Below are 14,880 nucleotides of genomic sequence, written 5' to 3'. Positions count from 1 at the left end.
GTGACTGGATGTAGGCGCCCCTCAGCTCTGCAGGCAGAGGCTCCTCAGGCTCTGGCTCCCAGGAGCTCCCTCATGGGACGAGCCTCTGTGTGCCCAGACCTCTTCTGGTTCTGGGGTTCCCACTCAGCCTCCACATGTGGTCGGCACATGCTCTCACGTGGTGTGTCCTCTGAGGGGGCGGCCATACCCCCCAGCCCCGCCTGTCTCCCCTCACTCGTTTACTCCCGGGGACAGAGGCAGACAGGCTGCAGGGCTAGCTGTGGGTTCACATGGATGGTTCCCAGGACCGTGACCAATCACAGCTTGGCGATCCTGCTGTCCCCCGCCTGCGGATGAGCACCAGATGGGGAGTCGCGAGGCCTCCCCAGGAAGAGGGCTGTGGCTCCTGGCAAAGGCAGCCCAGTTCTCACGCCCTTTGAAGTCTCAGGCTGGGCGACTGGGGGCTGGAGAGGCGCAGGCAGCTCAAAGGCCTTATTTATGGGGCAGCAATGACGTGGAAGCTGAAGGCAGGACGCCACTCACCCAGTGGCCTTGGTTCCTGGGGAGTCCTAGGCTTGCATGGCTGGTTCAGGACCGAGGTCCCAGCACAGGCCTTGCTGTGGCTCTTGCGTGGTCCTCTTCTGGGACCCGTTTCTCTTTTGGGGGCTGTCCACCGGTGGGGCACCCCGTGCCTGGTTCCTCTACATGGGGGTGGGGAGCTCGTGCTCGGCCAGGAACAGGCAAACAGTCCACCAGCAGGTAAAAGGGTTTCCCTGAATCTACCAAAGCTGAAAGTATGGCTCTGACCAGGTGGCGTCCCAGCAGCAATGTTAGTGACAAAACGGGAGCCGCCCAGATGCCCCGTGGCCAGTGCCTTGCCGACCACTGACAGCAGCCAAGAGAGCGTCTCAGTGCTGAGTGAGGAGGGGCCCCGAGTCCTATGGATCAGGTTCTAAAATGGAAAAAACGATGGTCAGGGAGTGGCTGCTGCGCAGGAGGTGCCCCGGAGAGTCTGGTGTGGTCATGTTAGGTTGACTGATTATGGAGTGCTGCAGTCCCGAGGGTGCTGGGTGAGGCATGCACCAGCCTACATGTTTATAACTTGTGTACTGTCTCTCACATACCATGTGCTTCAATAAACAGCACCAACAGAGCCACAGAGGAGAAGGCCATGTGAGTCCTGGGAAGGGAAGGGAGGAGGACACGGGGCAGGTGCGGGCCTTGCCCGTCTGGCAGGAGGAGGAGAGACCCTGACATACCAGCGCCTGTAGCATACCAACCTCATGGGCCCACCTCTGACTCCCCCCCATCCCCACGGTGGGGCCAGCCTGTCCACCCCACCCTCCTCTGAGGAGGGTTTGTCGTCAGCACCACGCACTCCTCAGTGAGAAAGTGCTGGGGGGCTGGCACACGGCTGCAGACAAAGGTCTGTCCTTGAAGTGGTTGCTGGCGCTGGGCCGGCTGTGGTGACCTTTCGCAGAGGAAATGGGGGCTGTCAGGGAGCCCCCCCCCACCTCCGCACCCCAGGGAGAGGCCACAGTGCGGTGAAGGGGCTGGGAGTCCTTGGGCGGGGTTGCCCTCAGCCGGCCTTTAACATGAGTCAAGGGGAGGGTGGCTAGGGCCAGGGTGGGGGTTCCTGAGGCAAGATTGGACGGCTTCAGGGAGGAGGTAATGGTTTTGTGTCGGGCTTGGAAGAGGGTTGGAGGTCTCAGGCAGGTCTGCAGGCGCCCCCCACCCCGCGCATCGCCTGGAGCACCGGTTGGCTGAGCACCGATGCCTGAGCAGGGCGGACTGCCTCGGTCTGACAGGTCTGGGCTCCGCCTGCGCCACCTGGTGGCGGACCTCGCTGGAGCCCGGCACACGCCCATCATGCGGCCGCCCTCAGGAGGAGGGACTCCGGGACGACTTTAAAGATGCCAAGGAAGGCTCTGTTCTCCCTGGACCGCAGCCCACCACGGCTTGGTAAGGCAGGAGGTCCCCACGGGCCAGGAGGAAGCAAGCGGCCCAGAAATGTCTGCCTGTGGGCAACCGCACCTCCAGGGAAGAGGCGGGGACGCAGACTGAGGGCAGAAGAGCGACGCTGCGCCCAGAGGGCTGGCCCCACGAGCTTGGGGGCCATGCCTGGGCCAACATTTGTCCAGCCAGGGAGGGGGGAGTGTGAGGCCCCTCCCAGGGGAGCCATGGGTTGAGCAGGACCCCGAGAGCAAGCACCCCTTCCTGCTCCCTGCGGGATGATGCCTGTGCTTGGCTCCCAGAGGCGGCTGCTGGGTTCCCTTAACTGCACGCCTCCAGCCACCTTCCCCCTCACGCTGGCCCCCAACCGGACGGGGCCCCAGTGCCTGGAGGTGGCCATCCCCGACGGGCTCTTTCTCAGCCTGGGGCTAGTGAGTCTCGTGGAGAATGTGCTGGTGGTGGCCGCCATCGCCAAGAACCGCAACCTGCACTCCCCCATGTACTACTTCATCTGCTGCCTGGCCATGTCCGACCTGCTGGTAAGTGTCAGCAATGTGCTGGAGACAGCGGTCATGCTGCTGCTGGAGGCCGGTGCCCTGGCCGCCCGGGCAGCTGTGGTGCAGCAGCTGGACAATGTCATCGACGTGCTTATCTGTGGCTCCATGGTGTCCAGCCTCTGCTTCCTGGGCGCCATTGCTGTGGACCGCTACATCTCCATCTTCTACGCCCTGCGGTACCACAGTGTCGTGACACTGCCCCGGGCGTGGCGGATCATTGCGGCCATCTGGGTGGCCAGCATCCTCACCAGCCTGCTCTTCATCACCTACTACAACCACACGGTCGTCCTGCTGTGTCTTGTTGGCTTCTTCATAGCCATGCTGGCCCTCATGGCCGTCCTCTACGTCCATATGCTGGCCCGGGCGTGCCAGCATGCCCGGGGCATCGCCCGGCTCCAGAAGAGGCAGCGCCCCATCCATCAGGGCTTCGGCCTCAAGGGTGCTGCCACCCTCACCATCCTGCTGGGCGTCTTTTTCCTCTGCTGGGGCCCCTTCTTCCTGCACCTCTCGCTCATCGTCCTCTGCCCCCAGCATCCCACCTGTGGCTGCATCTTCAAGAACTTCAACCTCTTTCTGGCCCTCATCATTTGCAACGCCATCGTGGACCCCCTCATCTACGCCTTCCGCAGCCAGGAGCTCCGGAAGACGCTCCAAGAGGTGCTGCAGTGCTCCTGGTGAGGCTGGCAGTGCCGTTGTGTGCCCCAGGCCTGTGAGGCCGGGGCAGTCCCTTGGCAAAGAGGATCGGCTAGGCCATCTTTGAAGGTGAGGGTGCACAGGCCTTCGGGGGCCTGAAAGGGGAATCGCAGGACTCTCCAGGAGGCTGTGCGGAATGAGAAGGCTGGGGAGATGGTGGGGCACGGCCCCCCACACCGAGAAAGGAGGGCCCCCACCCCTCCATCCAGAGACCCACTCCGGGGCTGGTGCCCACACCCCACCCCGCCCAAAGCTGTGGGAAGTGCCGCTCCAAGGACTTCATGACCAGCACAGAAGGAGGTGGGGGCCACAGCGGGGGCTTCACTCTCTTCTAATGCTCTGTGGTGACTGGGGAGCCAGGCTCAGCCCGTCTGTCAGCAGCACATGCATTCGGCAGACACCCCAGCCAGGCCTGCTCTGGGGAACCAGTGGCCAGTATGCAGGCTCCAGGGCCAGGAAGCAGTGCAGCAGTATTAATAAATGCAATGCTTGGTGCAACCTCCTTCCCATCTTTCATGCCTCTTTCCAGAAGTTGCCTGAAGCTTGGGGCTGAGGAGTGGGGGTGTAGTGAAGAGGGGAGAGACTTAAATCCCAGGAGCCAGTCAGAAAACATGGCTCACCTGCCCAGGATATGAAACCACAGCCCCCAGTGTCAGAGGACCCACCTGGGGGAGGGTGAGGAGACCCCAGTCACACCCACTCCATCCTGTGTCTTTGCATTCTGTCTGTGGTGCAAACCCCATGCCAGAGGCCCCCATCCCCAGTCACCTCCATTGTGACAAGACCCTGGCACTGCCCGGCTGCCCTCAGTTGCAACAGAGGCAGGACCATGGTGACCCGTGTGTGACTCTGGCTAGAACATGGCCCTCTCTCAGCCTCCTTATCTGCTGCAGGGTGGCCCAGAGGCTGGGGTCTGCTCTTAAGTTCTGTCCTGCTGGGAGAAAGGTCAGTGCCCCGCCAGCCCTGAGAGGTCTGAGACAAGCTGCCCAGAATAGGGTGTCGCTCTCCAGGGGCTACAGGGATGTCCAAACCCCAGGGGTGTGGGCTGGGTCCTCTCTCTGCCCCCCCAACCCCATTCCTCCACAGACAGAGCATATGCCCTACCCTCTTGCTGGGACAGGCTTGTGGATGAAAAGCAGGGGTACCAGCCAGCCCTGCTGCCCCCTGGCCTGTCCCCCACCCCAGCAGCGCCACCTGATTGTTGGCCTCGGGGCTGGGAGCTGGTTCCCGGCAGGGCCAGCCTTTGCTGGGAGATGGACGATGAGTCAGCCTCAAGCCAGCCTCAATTCCTCTGGGGACGGAGGGGGAGCGGTCCTGGCTGGGAGCCATCCCGCAGGGTGGCAGGTGGGTGATGGGTCCTGTTCGAGAGGGTGCGAAGCTTCTTCCTTCCAGGGAAAAGGACCCCCTGAAAGGGGACAGGGAGGGGCCCCAGGCAGCTGGAAACCAACCATAGGAAACCACATCAGAGACACGTTGTGGGGGAGGGGCATCTCTTGAGAACAAAAGACCCTTTCCAGACTTGCCAAGTTGGGGAGCTTCATGAGGGGAAAGACGGGCACCCCCAAGCAGTGTGAGCACATGGGAACAGGCTACACGCTGTGGCTGAGACCCTTCCGGAGGCTTTTGTCGCTGAAATGTAAGATAGGGCTTTCTTGTAGGTGGTTTCACTCTACCCTCTGACCTCAGGAGACTGATGGTGTCGTCCAGGGTGTGTACCGTGAGTCTCTTCTTTTCTGACAGTGACCTCTCCCGTCTGCAAACACCAACTCCCTACAGAGCTTCTCCCCACCCACTGAATTTCCTTGGCCTCCTTTGGACCAAGACTCCAGGGGCACGAGTGACAGCAAGGAGTCAGACAGACACCACCCCCCAGGCTGATAGTTCTTTGTCTGGCTTGTTTGTGTCCTTATGACAATCCGGGACACCAGTGCTCAGCTACATCCAGCAGCAGCTACATCCAGGGGCGTGTCTGGCAGGGGTACAAAGCACCCAATCGTGCTAGGTCCACTTGGAATGTCCTGGCAGTGCCCTGGGGCAGCAGGGGCAGGTGGCGCCCCACTGCAGAGATGAGCAGTGACAGAACTGCCATAGGAGCCCATCGCCAACTCCTGCAGCCACCGCCCTTCTGACTCAGATGTCTAGGAGTCTTGCCCCAGCTTGCTTTCTTCTGGAGAGAATCTAGTGCCCGCTTCAGCCTTGCCTGCCTCCCCCACCATCAAAGGCTGCGGGCAAAGCTCAGAGTACCTGGTCTGCCCCTTCTCGACAAAGGAGGGGGTGCTGGGGGGCTTCCCTTCTGGCCTTCCTGTGTGGGAACATGGGGTTGGTCCCTAATCAGGTGTGCACAAGAAAGACCCTCCCTGCTGCGCCGAGGGGTGAGGCTCCCGCTGGGGAGGGGAGCAGAAGGCAGTTGGGGCGGGGGCCAAGGGCCAAGGGGGGCTTCTATTGTCCTCCCTGAAGCTCACCAGCCCCGCCTTACGGTTGCGCGGAGCCCGGAGACCCGGTGGCGGAGGAAGGCGGCGCCGCCGCAGCGCGCGGTCGAGCGGGAATGCGCGGCGCGGATGCTTGCTGCAGCCGGTGCCGCAGTCTTCGGCGGCGCCCCGGGATTGGCCGCGCGAGATGACGCCGGGCCGGGCGAGGCGGGCGGGGCCCCGCCTATAAGAGCGGGCGGCGGGGGCGGCAGAACCTCCGCAGCCAGCTGCAGCCGGTCCGCTCGCGTCTCGCAGCCGCCCGCCATAGCACCGAGCATGAGGGAGATCGTGCACATCCAGGCCGGCCAGTGCGGCAACCAGATCGGGGCCAAGGTGAGGCTGCGCGGCCCCGTGTGCCGGTCCCCGCACTGGGCGCGTGTCCCGCGTCCCCAGCGCGCCTCCCGCGTCCCCAGCGCGAGCGGGTCCCGGGGGAGGGAAGCACCGGGGAGGCGTTGTGTGCGCACAGAGGCACCCCAAGCCCGGCTCACCACTGCGAAACCTAGGAGAAACGGATGGGATCGCGTCCCCCCCACCCAATGCCGGCGGGCGGCCGGGACTCCGGGTAGCCCCTGTGCCAGTCCCACCCCGGCCTTTCCGCTGCCCCGCCCGGGTTACCTCGGGCCTGCTGGAGGCACAGCGCAGGTCAGCGGCTCCCTACTTTCTAGCCCCCCCGCCGCTGCAGGTGCAAATGGACGGCGCTGGCTGGGCGTGGCCCTCTTCTCTGGGGTCGCAACTCGGCCTCGGGCGAGATGGGTGGGGTGGACAAGCTCGGGTGGGGCTCCCCCAAAAGCCATAACGATTCCCTCTGCCCTCCCACGCCAGGAGCTTGATGTCCCCCGAACGTTCAGAGCCGCCCCCATTTCCCCAGCTAGCTTTGACAACCCTCAGCTCCCTGGCCCCACCCTGTTCCTTTGTTGGGGAAGGAACTGTGCCCGGACTCAGAATGACCTTGGTCCAGGACTGGACTCTCCCTCGGCGTAGCACCGCCCGGGCCACCCCTCCCCCAACCCCACTTAGAGACGGCAGGTCTAGGGGTCGGTGGTGGGAACAAAGCCGGGCTGGAGGGCGCGGTCCAGAGCTGCTTCCCCGCTAGGCCCCTCCCCTCCATTGTTAGCCCCCCTCACAGATGTCTGGATTGAGGCGCGCAGGCCACGTTCCTCCCCCGCCCCCGCCCCCGCCCCAGGAGGCAGGTGTCGTATCCCTAGGTCCAGAGACGCTGTTCCTTGCCCAAGGTCACACCGCAAGTGGAGACAGAGCCTCTCCGCCCTCCGGCTCCCGGTCCCTGCAGGTTCCCCCCAGCACAAGACTCAGGCTGGGTGGGTGGGGCCTGCTGCCCTTTGTCAGCACCAAGGCCAGGGGCCCGGCGGGAATGGTGTGGAGCAGGTTCCCCAAGGAGAAAGGGGGAGGAGACAGGTCCTGGAAGGGAAGGGACCAGGAAAACCTTCCTCAGGAGGCTGTTGCCATGGAAACCAGGCAAGAACAAAAAGCTAATTACAACAGGGCTGGGGCAGCCACGTGGCTGACATGTAAATTGCAACTTGGGCTCTAGGGTGGTGGCGCCTCATATGGGGGGAGGGCATGGTGGGGAGACACCCTAATCACTGAGGAGACAGCTGTGCCTGCCCGAGGAAGGGAGGTGGGGGAGGGGAGGCCTGGGGGACCAAGGCCTCAAATTAAATCAGGCCTCTGGGGGCCGTCACTGACAGATGCCCTGGCCGGGCAGGAGGGGCCAAAGACTCATTACTGTGGCCACAGGGGCCAGGCCTGCCCTGAGCATCTGCTCCTCTGAGGGTCAGGGGTCACTGACGGGAAGGAGGGCAACCCTAGTTCCATCGTAAGCCTGGGGAAGTGTTGGTGGGGTTGCTCTGTTTCCTTCTGAGGCTGCACGGGCACCGATCGGGCAAAGGCAGGTTCATGCCCAGCTGCAGCCCCAAAGGGCGGGGTGGGGTGGGGTAGGGGTGGGCAGGGGGATGGGGGCAGCTGCCTGAGTGCTGGGCACTGTCCTCTGCAGAGATTTTTTTCCTGCTTTAAGTTCGGTGCCCTTTGGGTTTTCCTCATTACTTCTTATTCCTTTGAGGTTAATTTCCTTAACTCTTGTTTGTTTTTAAAAGTAGTATCTGATGCTTTTTAACAGTACAAAAGAGAAGTGGATTGGGGAGGAGGGGAAGCAGTGAGCAAAGGAGGCAGTCAAGTGGTTTCCTTCTGGCCCCCCTGCCCTGGAGGACCTCCACAACCAGGCTGGAAGAGCTCAAAGCCCGGTAGGGGCATTTGCCTGCACAGGCGCTCAACAGCGGCCTGTGGGCAGGGTCTGGCCGTTTCCTACTCCCACACAGGTGTGGGCTCTTGGCGGAGGGAGACCAAACTTTTCCCGCCAGTTGCCAGCGGCCACTGACTGGTGGGGGCGGGGCAGGGTGCCGTCAGACTGTTACAGGTAGGCTGTTACCCGACTTGGGGGCTGGCTGCCTGCTATGGGAAGGGTCCTGGCTGCGGGTGGGGTCGGGATGGGAGGGGTTATGGAGGGAGGAGGGTAAGTCTGGGCGATCAGGGCTAGGAGAGACTGATCAGGGCTAGGAGAGACTGCGACAGCGTTTATGACAGTGACCAGTGTTGGGCACTGTGCCGGGTGCGTCCCGCACTGCGTCTCTCGAGGTTGCGGTGAGACAGAGTGCTGCCCTCCCGGCGGGGCACGGGTGTGAATCCAGGCCTGTGTAGGCACATCGGGATGGGCGGGGAGCCCCCAGCCCCCACCACGGGGCGAGGAGTCAGGGAACCCCACCCTCCTCCCCTAGGGGGTAGTGCGGTCCCGGAGCCTTTGTCTGCCCCCCCTCCTTGGACGCTGGGCGGTGCCTCGGAGAGACGGCCCTGGCCCTGACAGCCAATGGGAGGAGGGAGTTTCTGGTTTCGGACCCCACCCCCACACGACCACTGCTGCTGTGCGCCGGGTGGGGAAGGGCGTGGAGTCCTAGAGGGGCTTAAGCCCCAGGAGTCCGGCAGCCCTCCTTCTAGAGCCGCACACTCAGCTTGCTTTGGGCTCATCTGTGTGCGCCCCTCTGCGTCCCCGCCCCAGGTGTGGGCGCGGCGGCCGTCAGCACCACGGACAGCGCCGCGGGAGCTACAATTGTGCGTGTGAAATAGGAGCCTGACCTGGACCCTGGGGTCCACGCGCCACTTCTCATCTGTGGTGATGATCATAATCATTATTTAATTTATAATATAGTATTTTGTTGTTTATTAATGTTGTATAATACATGTAATATATTCTGCTAAACTTTTATTAATAATATTTTAAATTGCAATTTATATTCATTTTAACTACAAAAGCTATTATTAACATATGTCCCTTCTAAGAAGTTGAAGCATTGCACAGAAGGCTAAAGTGCCTGTTTAAGCACCTCCCCCTGGTGGTCCCCCTCTTCTGGGTGGAGCAAGTTTTTTTCCCTTATTCTAATCCATTTTCTGTGCATGTGCACCTATGAGTAAGAATTACAGCATCTGTTGTGAGGTGCCCGTTTTTACCCTGAATCTCCTTGCCATGTGCCTTTCCCCCCAAGGATGTGCCTTGGAGATCTGCTCATACCAGTGATGATCTTTTATTGTGCCACAATATTCCAAAATATATTGATTTCTTAAAGTACTTTTTATTTTATTTATCAGTGAATGTGCGTTGGTCACTCAGTCATGTCTGACTATTTGTGACCCAATGGACTGTAGCTCAGTAGTCTCCTCTGTCCATGGAATTCTCCAGGCAAGGATACTGTAGTGGGTTGCCATTCCCTTCTCCAGGGGATCTTCCCAACCTAAGGACTGAACATTGGCCTCCTGCATTGCAGGCAGATTCTTTACTGTCGGAGCCACCAGTGAAGTCCTTATCAGTGAATAAGGCTTGACAAATTTAAATAGGAACCTAAGGACTTTTAACTTGGTGAGACCAGCATTTGCTGAGTGCTTTTATTTGCCAGGCCTTGAGTTGACCACTTGAAGTGAGTACTGTCATCATGTCTACTTTACAGATGAGAAAATGGAGGTCCTGAGAGGTGGCACTCTGGTCTGTTGCCTTCTGGAAGCGTATGCATTCCATCCATGAGTTCCAGAGAATTCATAGATGTATTGGTGGCTGGGCGACTGAGTCACTCTCTGCCATCCCCTCACATGCCATCTCAGGCTCATTCCTTCTCTACAGAGGTTGTGGATGTCCCAGGGCTGTGGGGCCAAGGTCCTGAAGCCAAGCAATGATTGAAAGCTCTGATCAGGCCCCAAAAGCCTCAGTGACACCTCTAATTACAGCATTAACACATACCTAATGCAGGGAGAAAGAAGAAAACTTATCAGTGACACAAATCACAAAGACCAGCTGAGAACTGACCTTTGCCAAAAGTCTCTCTGGGTGAACTGCCAAGATTCCTCTGTGCATTTGATAATAATTACTCTTCATACTTTTTGGGTTTTAAATTTTTAAAGTCTTTTAATTTTTAATATTTTTTTCTATTTGGCTGTGCTGGCACAACCAAATCTTAGTTGCGGCACGTAGGATCTGAGTTCCCTGACTAGGGATCAAACCCTGGGCTCCCGCATTGGGAGTGCAGAATGTTAGCCACTGGACCACCAGGGAGGTCCCTAAAATTAAAAAAAAAAAAAGTTTAAAAAATTTTAACTAATCTTTTTCTTTTCTTTTGAGAAGTTAACATGTGCACGTGATAAAAACTAAAAACCACCAAAGAGTGTGCAGGGTAAAAGCCTCTCTTCCCAACCAGAACTGGGCTTCCCTTGTGGCTCAGCGGATAAAGAATCTGCCTGCAATGCCGAGACCTGGGTTCAATCCCTGGGTTGGGAAGATCCCCTGGTTCTAGAAGGAAATGGCAAACCCCTCCAGTATTCTTGCTTAGAGAATCCCGTAGATGGAGGAGTCTGGCAGGCTATACAGTCCATGAGGTCACAGAGAGTCAGATATGATGAGTGACTAAACAACAACAAACCCCATACAGCACTCCCCATCCACAGTGTAACTGGATTTATTCTCACAGCACTCAGACTTCATCTTCAGGCCTTTGGGCCTTCAGGCCCAAGGCCCTGAGACACAGAAGCTTCAGGGTTTGGCCAAGGTCACGCTGGGAAGGGGTGGTCCAGCTTGCAAGTGAGACCCTGTCCTGCCTTAGCCCTGAGAGAAGCTCTGTGGGTTCTGCCCAGGGCAAACAGGGCAGATTGCAGTGCGGTGAGTGAGCCCTTGAAACTGGGGCTGCGGCATCTCAGCTCAGACAGGCTGGGTGAGCCCAGGTGAGTCACTCCCCATGCAGGGCCCTGTGGGCTGAGGCTGCTGCTGTGGGCTGCTCCCAGGCCCTGGCACTGGATGGCCTATGCTTGACACTGAGGTGTTTGCACATCCTAGGCCTGGTCTCCATTACTTACCTTCCTGGGCCTCAACTTTCTCATCTGAAAAGAGGGGAAAAAAAAAAAAACAACAACCCAGGTGGGTGTTTGTTACTCACCCCTCATGAAGTGGACTTTCAAGGCCCCTCTCAGCAAGTGCAGAGCTGGGTCTGGGGCCCAGGTCTGTGTCAGTTGAGCTCTGATCCACCCTGAGGGCTCTGGTCTCCATGGACGTGCGTATTTTTTATTATGACAATTCTCTTGATGACAGAACTTGGGGCTCTTTTTCAAAGTCACTCAAAGGGACTAGTACAGGCTTTGGGTCCACACCCCTCATTTTGTACCAGGGCCTTGAGGCTACCGGAGGGCAGGCCTTGCCGGGAGTCATGACCACCAACTGCCCCTTCCTTTCCCTGCAGTTCTGGGAGGTCATCAGCGATGAACACGGGATAGACCCCAGTGGCAATTATGTGGGCGACTCGGACCTGCAGCTGGAGCGCATCAGTGTCTACTACAATGAGGCCTCTTGTGAGTTCCCCTCCTTGACTGGGTGGGGATGGGGTGGGGGCCTTGACTGCTGGGTCCCAGCATCCCTGCCTTCCTTCCCTTGGCTGGCAGGTGTAACCAGAGACTCACAGAATAAAACAAGGAATCCTAGTCACCCATGTGAGATGCAAATGTGTTTAATGGCCATGAGACACACGTAGGGGAATGACCAGGGCTGGGCAGGGTCCCAAAGACCCTTCAGGAGGCCCATGGAGGGTCCAGAGCAGGGGTTATCTGGAGAGGTCAGGCAGGGGCCATTCAGAAGCTGGTGTGAAATGGTGCCCTCAGGGACACCTGCCCATGTCCAGGTGTCACCCATGACCTCCTTGTCACATGTGGTCCCTGCCTCTCTGATCCCAGAGTCTAAGCTCTTAGGTGAGAGCACGAGGCTGGCAGGCCAGGGCAGGATTTAGGAGGCAGAAGGGGTGCCTAGCTTCTGTGACCCATGTAACCCACTCCTCTCCTCTCAGCACACAAATATGTGCCTCGGGCCATCCTGGTGGACCTCGAGCCTGGAACCATGGACAGCGTCCGGTCTGGGGCCTTTGGGCACCTCTTCAGGCCTGACAACTTCATCTTTGGTAAGTTTCCCCTGTCCCCGCCTTCTCATGGTGGACCCCACCACCAGCAAACCCAGATCAACAGAAACGAGGGCAGAGTCACCTCTGCCCACAATGCTGCAGAGCATCATTGAGCTCGCCAATTTGCAGCAAAAGAGTCCCAGAGAAAGGGTTCTGTGCAGGAAATAGACATTTGTGATTTCAGGCAGCGCGGTGTGTGCAACAGAGCTTACAGGATGTTAGAGAGCTGGAAGGGGTCTCCAGAGCACACCAGCTCATGAGCACACTGCATCGCTGTGGTCAGGGGTCGCCAGTCCTCATGCCCATGACGGTGACAGGAGGAGGGCCTCACCCCACTTTCACCTCCTAGAGCTCAGCACCCGATGCATGGGCATGACCCTCATCCCAACCCTGGGCTGCGAGGCACTCAGGGTTGTAGCTTACCCTTCCAACACAGAGGGCTAGAGGGTGGGTGGACCAGAGGGCTGGGTGGACCAGTTCCGCTAGGAGGTCCCCTGAGGCAAAGCAGAGGCAGAAGCTCCAGAAGCTGTGTCTGTGTCCAGATCCCACAGCTCTAGGTGCCGGGGGTGACATCCCCAACACACGATGTGGCTGGCATGAAGAGCCATGGACGTGAGAGTTGCATGCCCCCACTTCATGGAGGGCAAACAGGCACCGAGCTGCCTCCTCGGCTGCTCTCTGGGATGGGCTGTTCAGGCCAGTGCTGGAGCTGTGACCCCGTCTGTATCCCCCCTGCCCTCCCCACCACAGGTCAGAGTGGGGCTGGCAACAACTGGGCCAAGGGCCATTACACGGAGGGCGCCGAGCTGGTGGACTCGGTCCTGGATGTGGTGCGGAAGGAGTGCGAAAACTGCGACTGCCTGCAGGGCTTCCAGCTGACCCACTCCCTGGGTGGCGGCACAGGATCAGGCATGGGCACACTGCTCATCAGCAAGGTCCGCGAGGAGTACCCCGACCGCATCATGAATACCTTCAGCGTGGTGCCCTCGCCCAAGGTGTCGGACACGGTGGTGGAGCCCTACAACGCCACGCTGTCCATCCACCAGCTGGTGGAGAACACGGACGAGACCTACTGCATCGACAACGAGGCCCTGTATGACATCTGCTTCCGCACCCTCAAGCTGGCCACGCCCACCTACGGGGACCTCAACCACCTGGTGTCGGCCACCATGAGCGGGGTAACCACCTCCCTGCGCTTCCCGGGCCAGCTCAACGCCGACCTGCGCAAGCTGGCCGTGAACATGGTGCCCTTCCCACGCCTGCACTTCTTCATGCCCGGCTTCGCCCCGCTCACTGCCCGCGGCAGCCAGCAGTACCGGGCGCTGACCGTCCCCGAGCTCACCCAGCAGATGTTCGACGCCAAGAACATGATGGCGGCCTGTGACCCGCGCCACGGCCGCTATCTGACCGTGGCCACCGTCTTCCGAGGGCGCATGTCCATGAAGGAGGTAGACGAGCAGATGCTGGCCATCCAGAGCAAGAACAGCAGCTACTTCGTGGAGTGGATCCCCAACAATGTGAAGGTGGCCGTGTGTGACATCCCGCCCCGTGGGCTGAAGATGTCCTCCACCTTCATCGGCAACAGCACGGCCATCCAGGAGCTGTTCAAGCGCATCTCGGAGCAGTTCACGGCCATGTTCCGGCGCAAGGCCTTCCTGCACTGGTACACGGGCGAGGGCATGGACGAGATGGAGTTCACCGAGGCCGAGAGCAACATGAATGACCTGGTGTCCGAGTACCAGCAGTACCAGGACGCCACGGCCGAGGAGGAGGGTGAGATGTACGAAGATGATGAGGAGGAATCCGAGGCCCAGGGCCCCAAGTGAAGCAGCTGAAGGGGTGGGACGCGGCTGCGGCCAGGACCAAGTGGTCTGTCCCCCGAGCCATGTAGCCACTGACACACCCCCGATCTCACCCCCACGAGGTTCAGTCATGTCACCCTGGGGCTCCCGAGTGTTTGTCCTCCAGTATTTACAGCACCCCTGCCCTGCGTGAGTTCTCTCAGCTATCTTCCGCCTTAGGTCAAATCCGTTTCCTGTCTCTGCTTTATTGTTAGCTCCAGGCCTGATGTTTCATGTTTTTTGTTGTTTTTTTTTTTTACTGGTTTCTGTTTATATTTGGAGGGGGATATTTAATAAATTTATTGCTGTCAGATACCCATGCCTGGTGCTGCAGTTTTCCTCTTTTTTGAGAAAGATGGGGCCAGGAGAGGTAAGGCGGGCAGACGGGGAGGCCGGATGGAGGCAGGACAAGTGACAAGTGGGAGGGGTTGAGACGGGCCTGTGCTTGGAAACTGCAGGTGTCTCAAGGTGCTGCTCATGGCAGGGGAGCTGCTGGCGGTGGTGTTGGGGGAGGCGGCCATGCCTGGAGGAGCCTCATCCTCAAACCCTAGACGGGCTCTCAGGCAGCTCAGGACAAGCCCTCCAGGGTGACTCATGCTGGGGAACTTTCCTCTGGCTTCTCTGTGTGCCAGACGTTAGAGGCAGGCGGCCGAGACCCAAACAAGTGTGAGGAAGTAAGGAGCTTGAGGATTCCTCCAGAAAATGTGGTGTGTTGGATGGTGGGGGCTTGAACCCCGGGGAAGGGCTGGTTGGGTCAGCAAGTTGTGGCCACCGCACCTGGGTGCAGGGGTGCTGGGAGTGAAGTTCTGGCCCCATATGCCTTCTGGAGATCATTTCCACGGCTGCAGGGCACCCAGGGTCCCACAGATAGGGGCAAATCTGGCTGCCCCCTCCTCCT

At 59.4% G+C, this 14,880-nt stretch overlaps 1 protein-coding gene across 1 annotated transcript; it reads left to right on the top strand.

Moving 5' to 3' along the window:
• Positions 1-1,611: 1,611 nt before the first annotated feature.
• Positions 1,612-14,297, top strand: LOC122421324 (tubulin beta-3 chain). Its single transcript, XM_043437178.1, has 6 exons — positions 1,612-3,163; positions 3,436-3,482; positions 5,640-5,983; positions 11,434-11,542; positions 12,031-12,141; positions 12,892-14,297. The coding sequence occupies exons 1-6, from the start codon at positions 2,211-2,213 to the stop codon at positions 13,965-13,967; spliced, it is 2,640 nt and encodes an 879-aa protein (XP_043293113.1). The 5' UTR covers positions 1,612-2,210; the 3' UTR covers positions 13,968-14,297.
• The last annotated feature ends 583 nt before the right edge of the window (positions 14,298-14,880 follow it).

The sequence above is a fragment of the Cervus canadensis genome, chromosome 18, assembly GCF_019320065.1.
Source record: "Cervus canadensis isolate Bull #8, Minnesota chromosome 18, ASM1932006v1, whole genome shotgun sequence".
NCBI lineage: Eukaryota > Metazoa > Chordata > Mammalia > Artiodactyla > Cervidae > Cervus > Cervus canadensis.
Note: the sequence above shows the minus strand (reverse complement) of the source record. Positions and strands in the feature narration are given on the sequence as shown.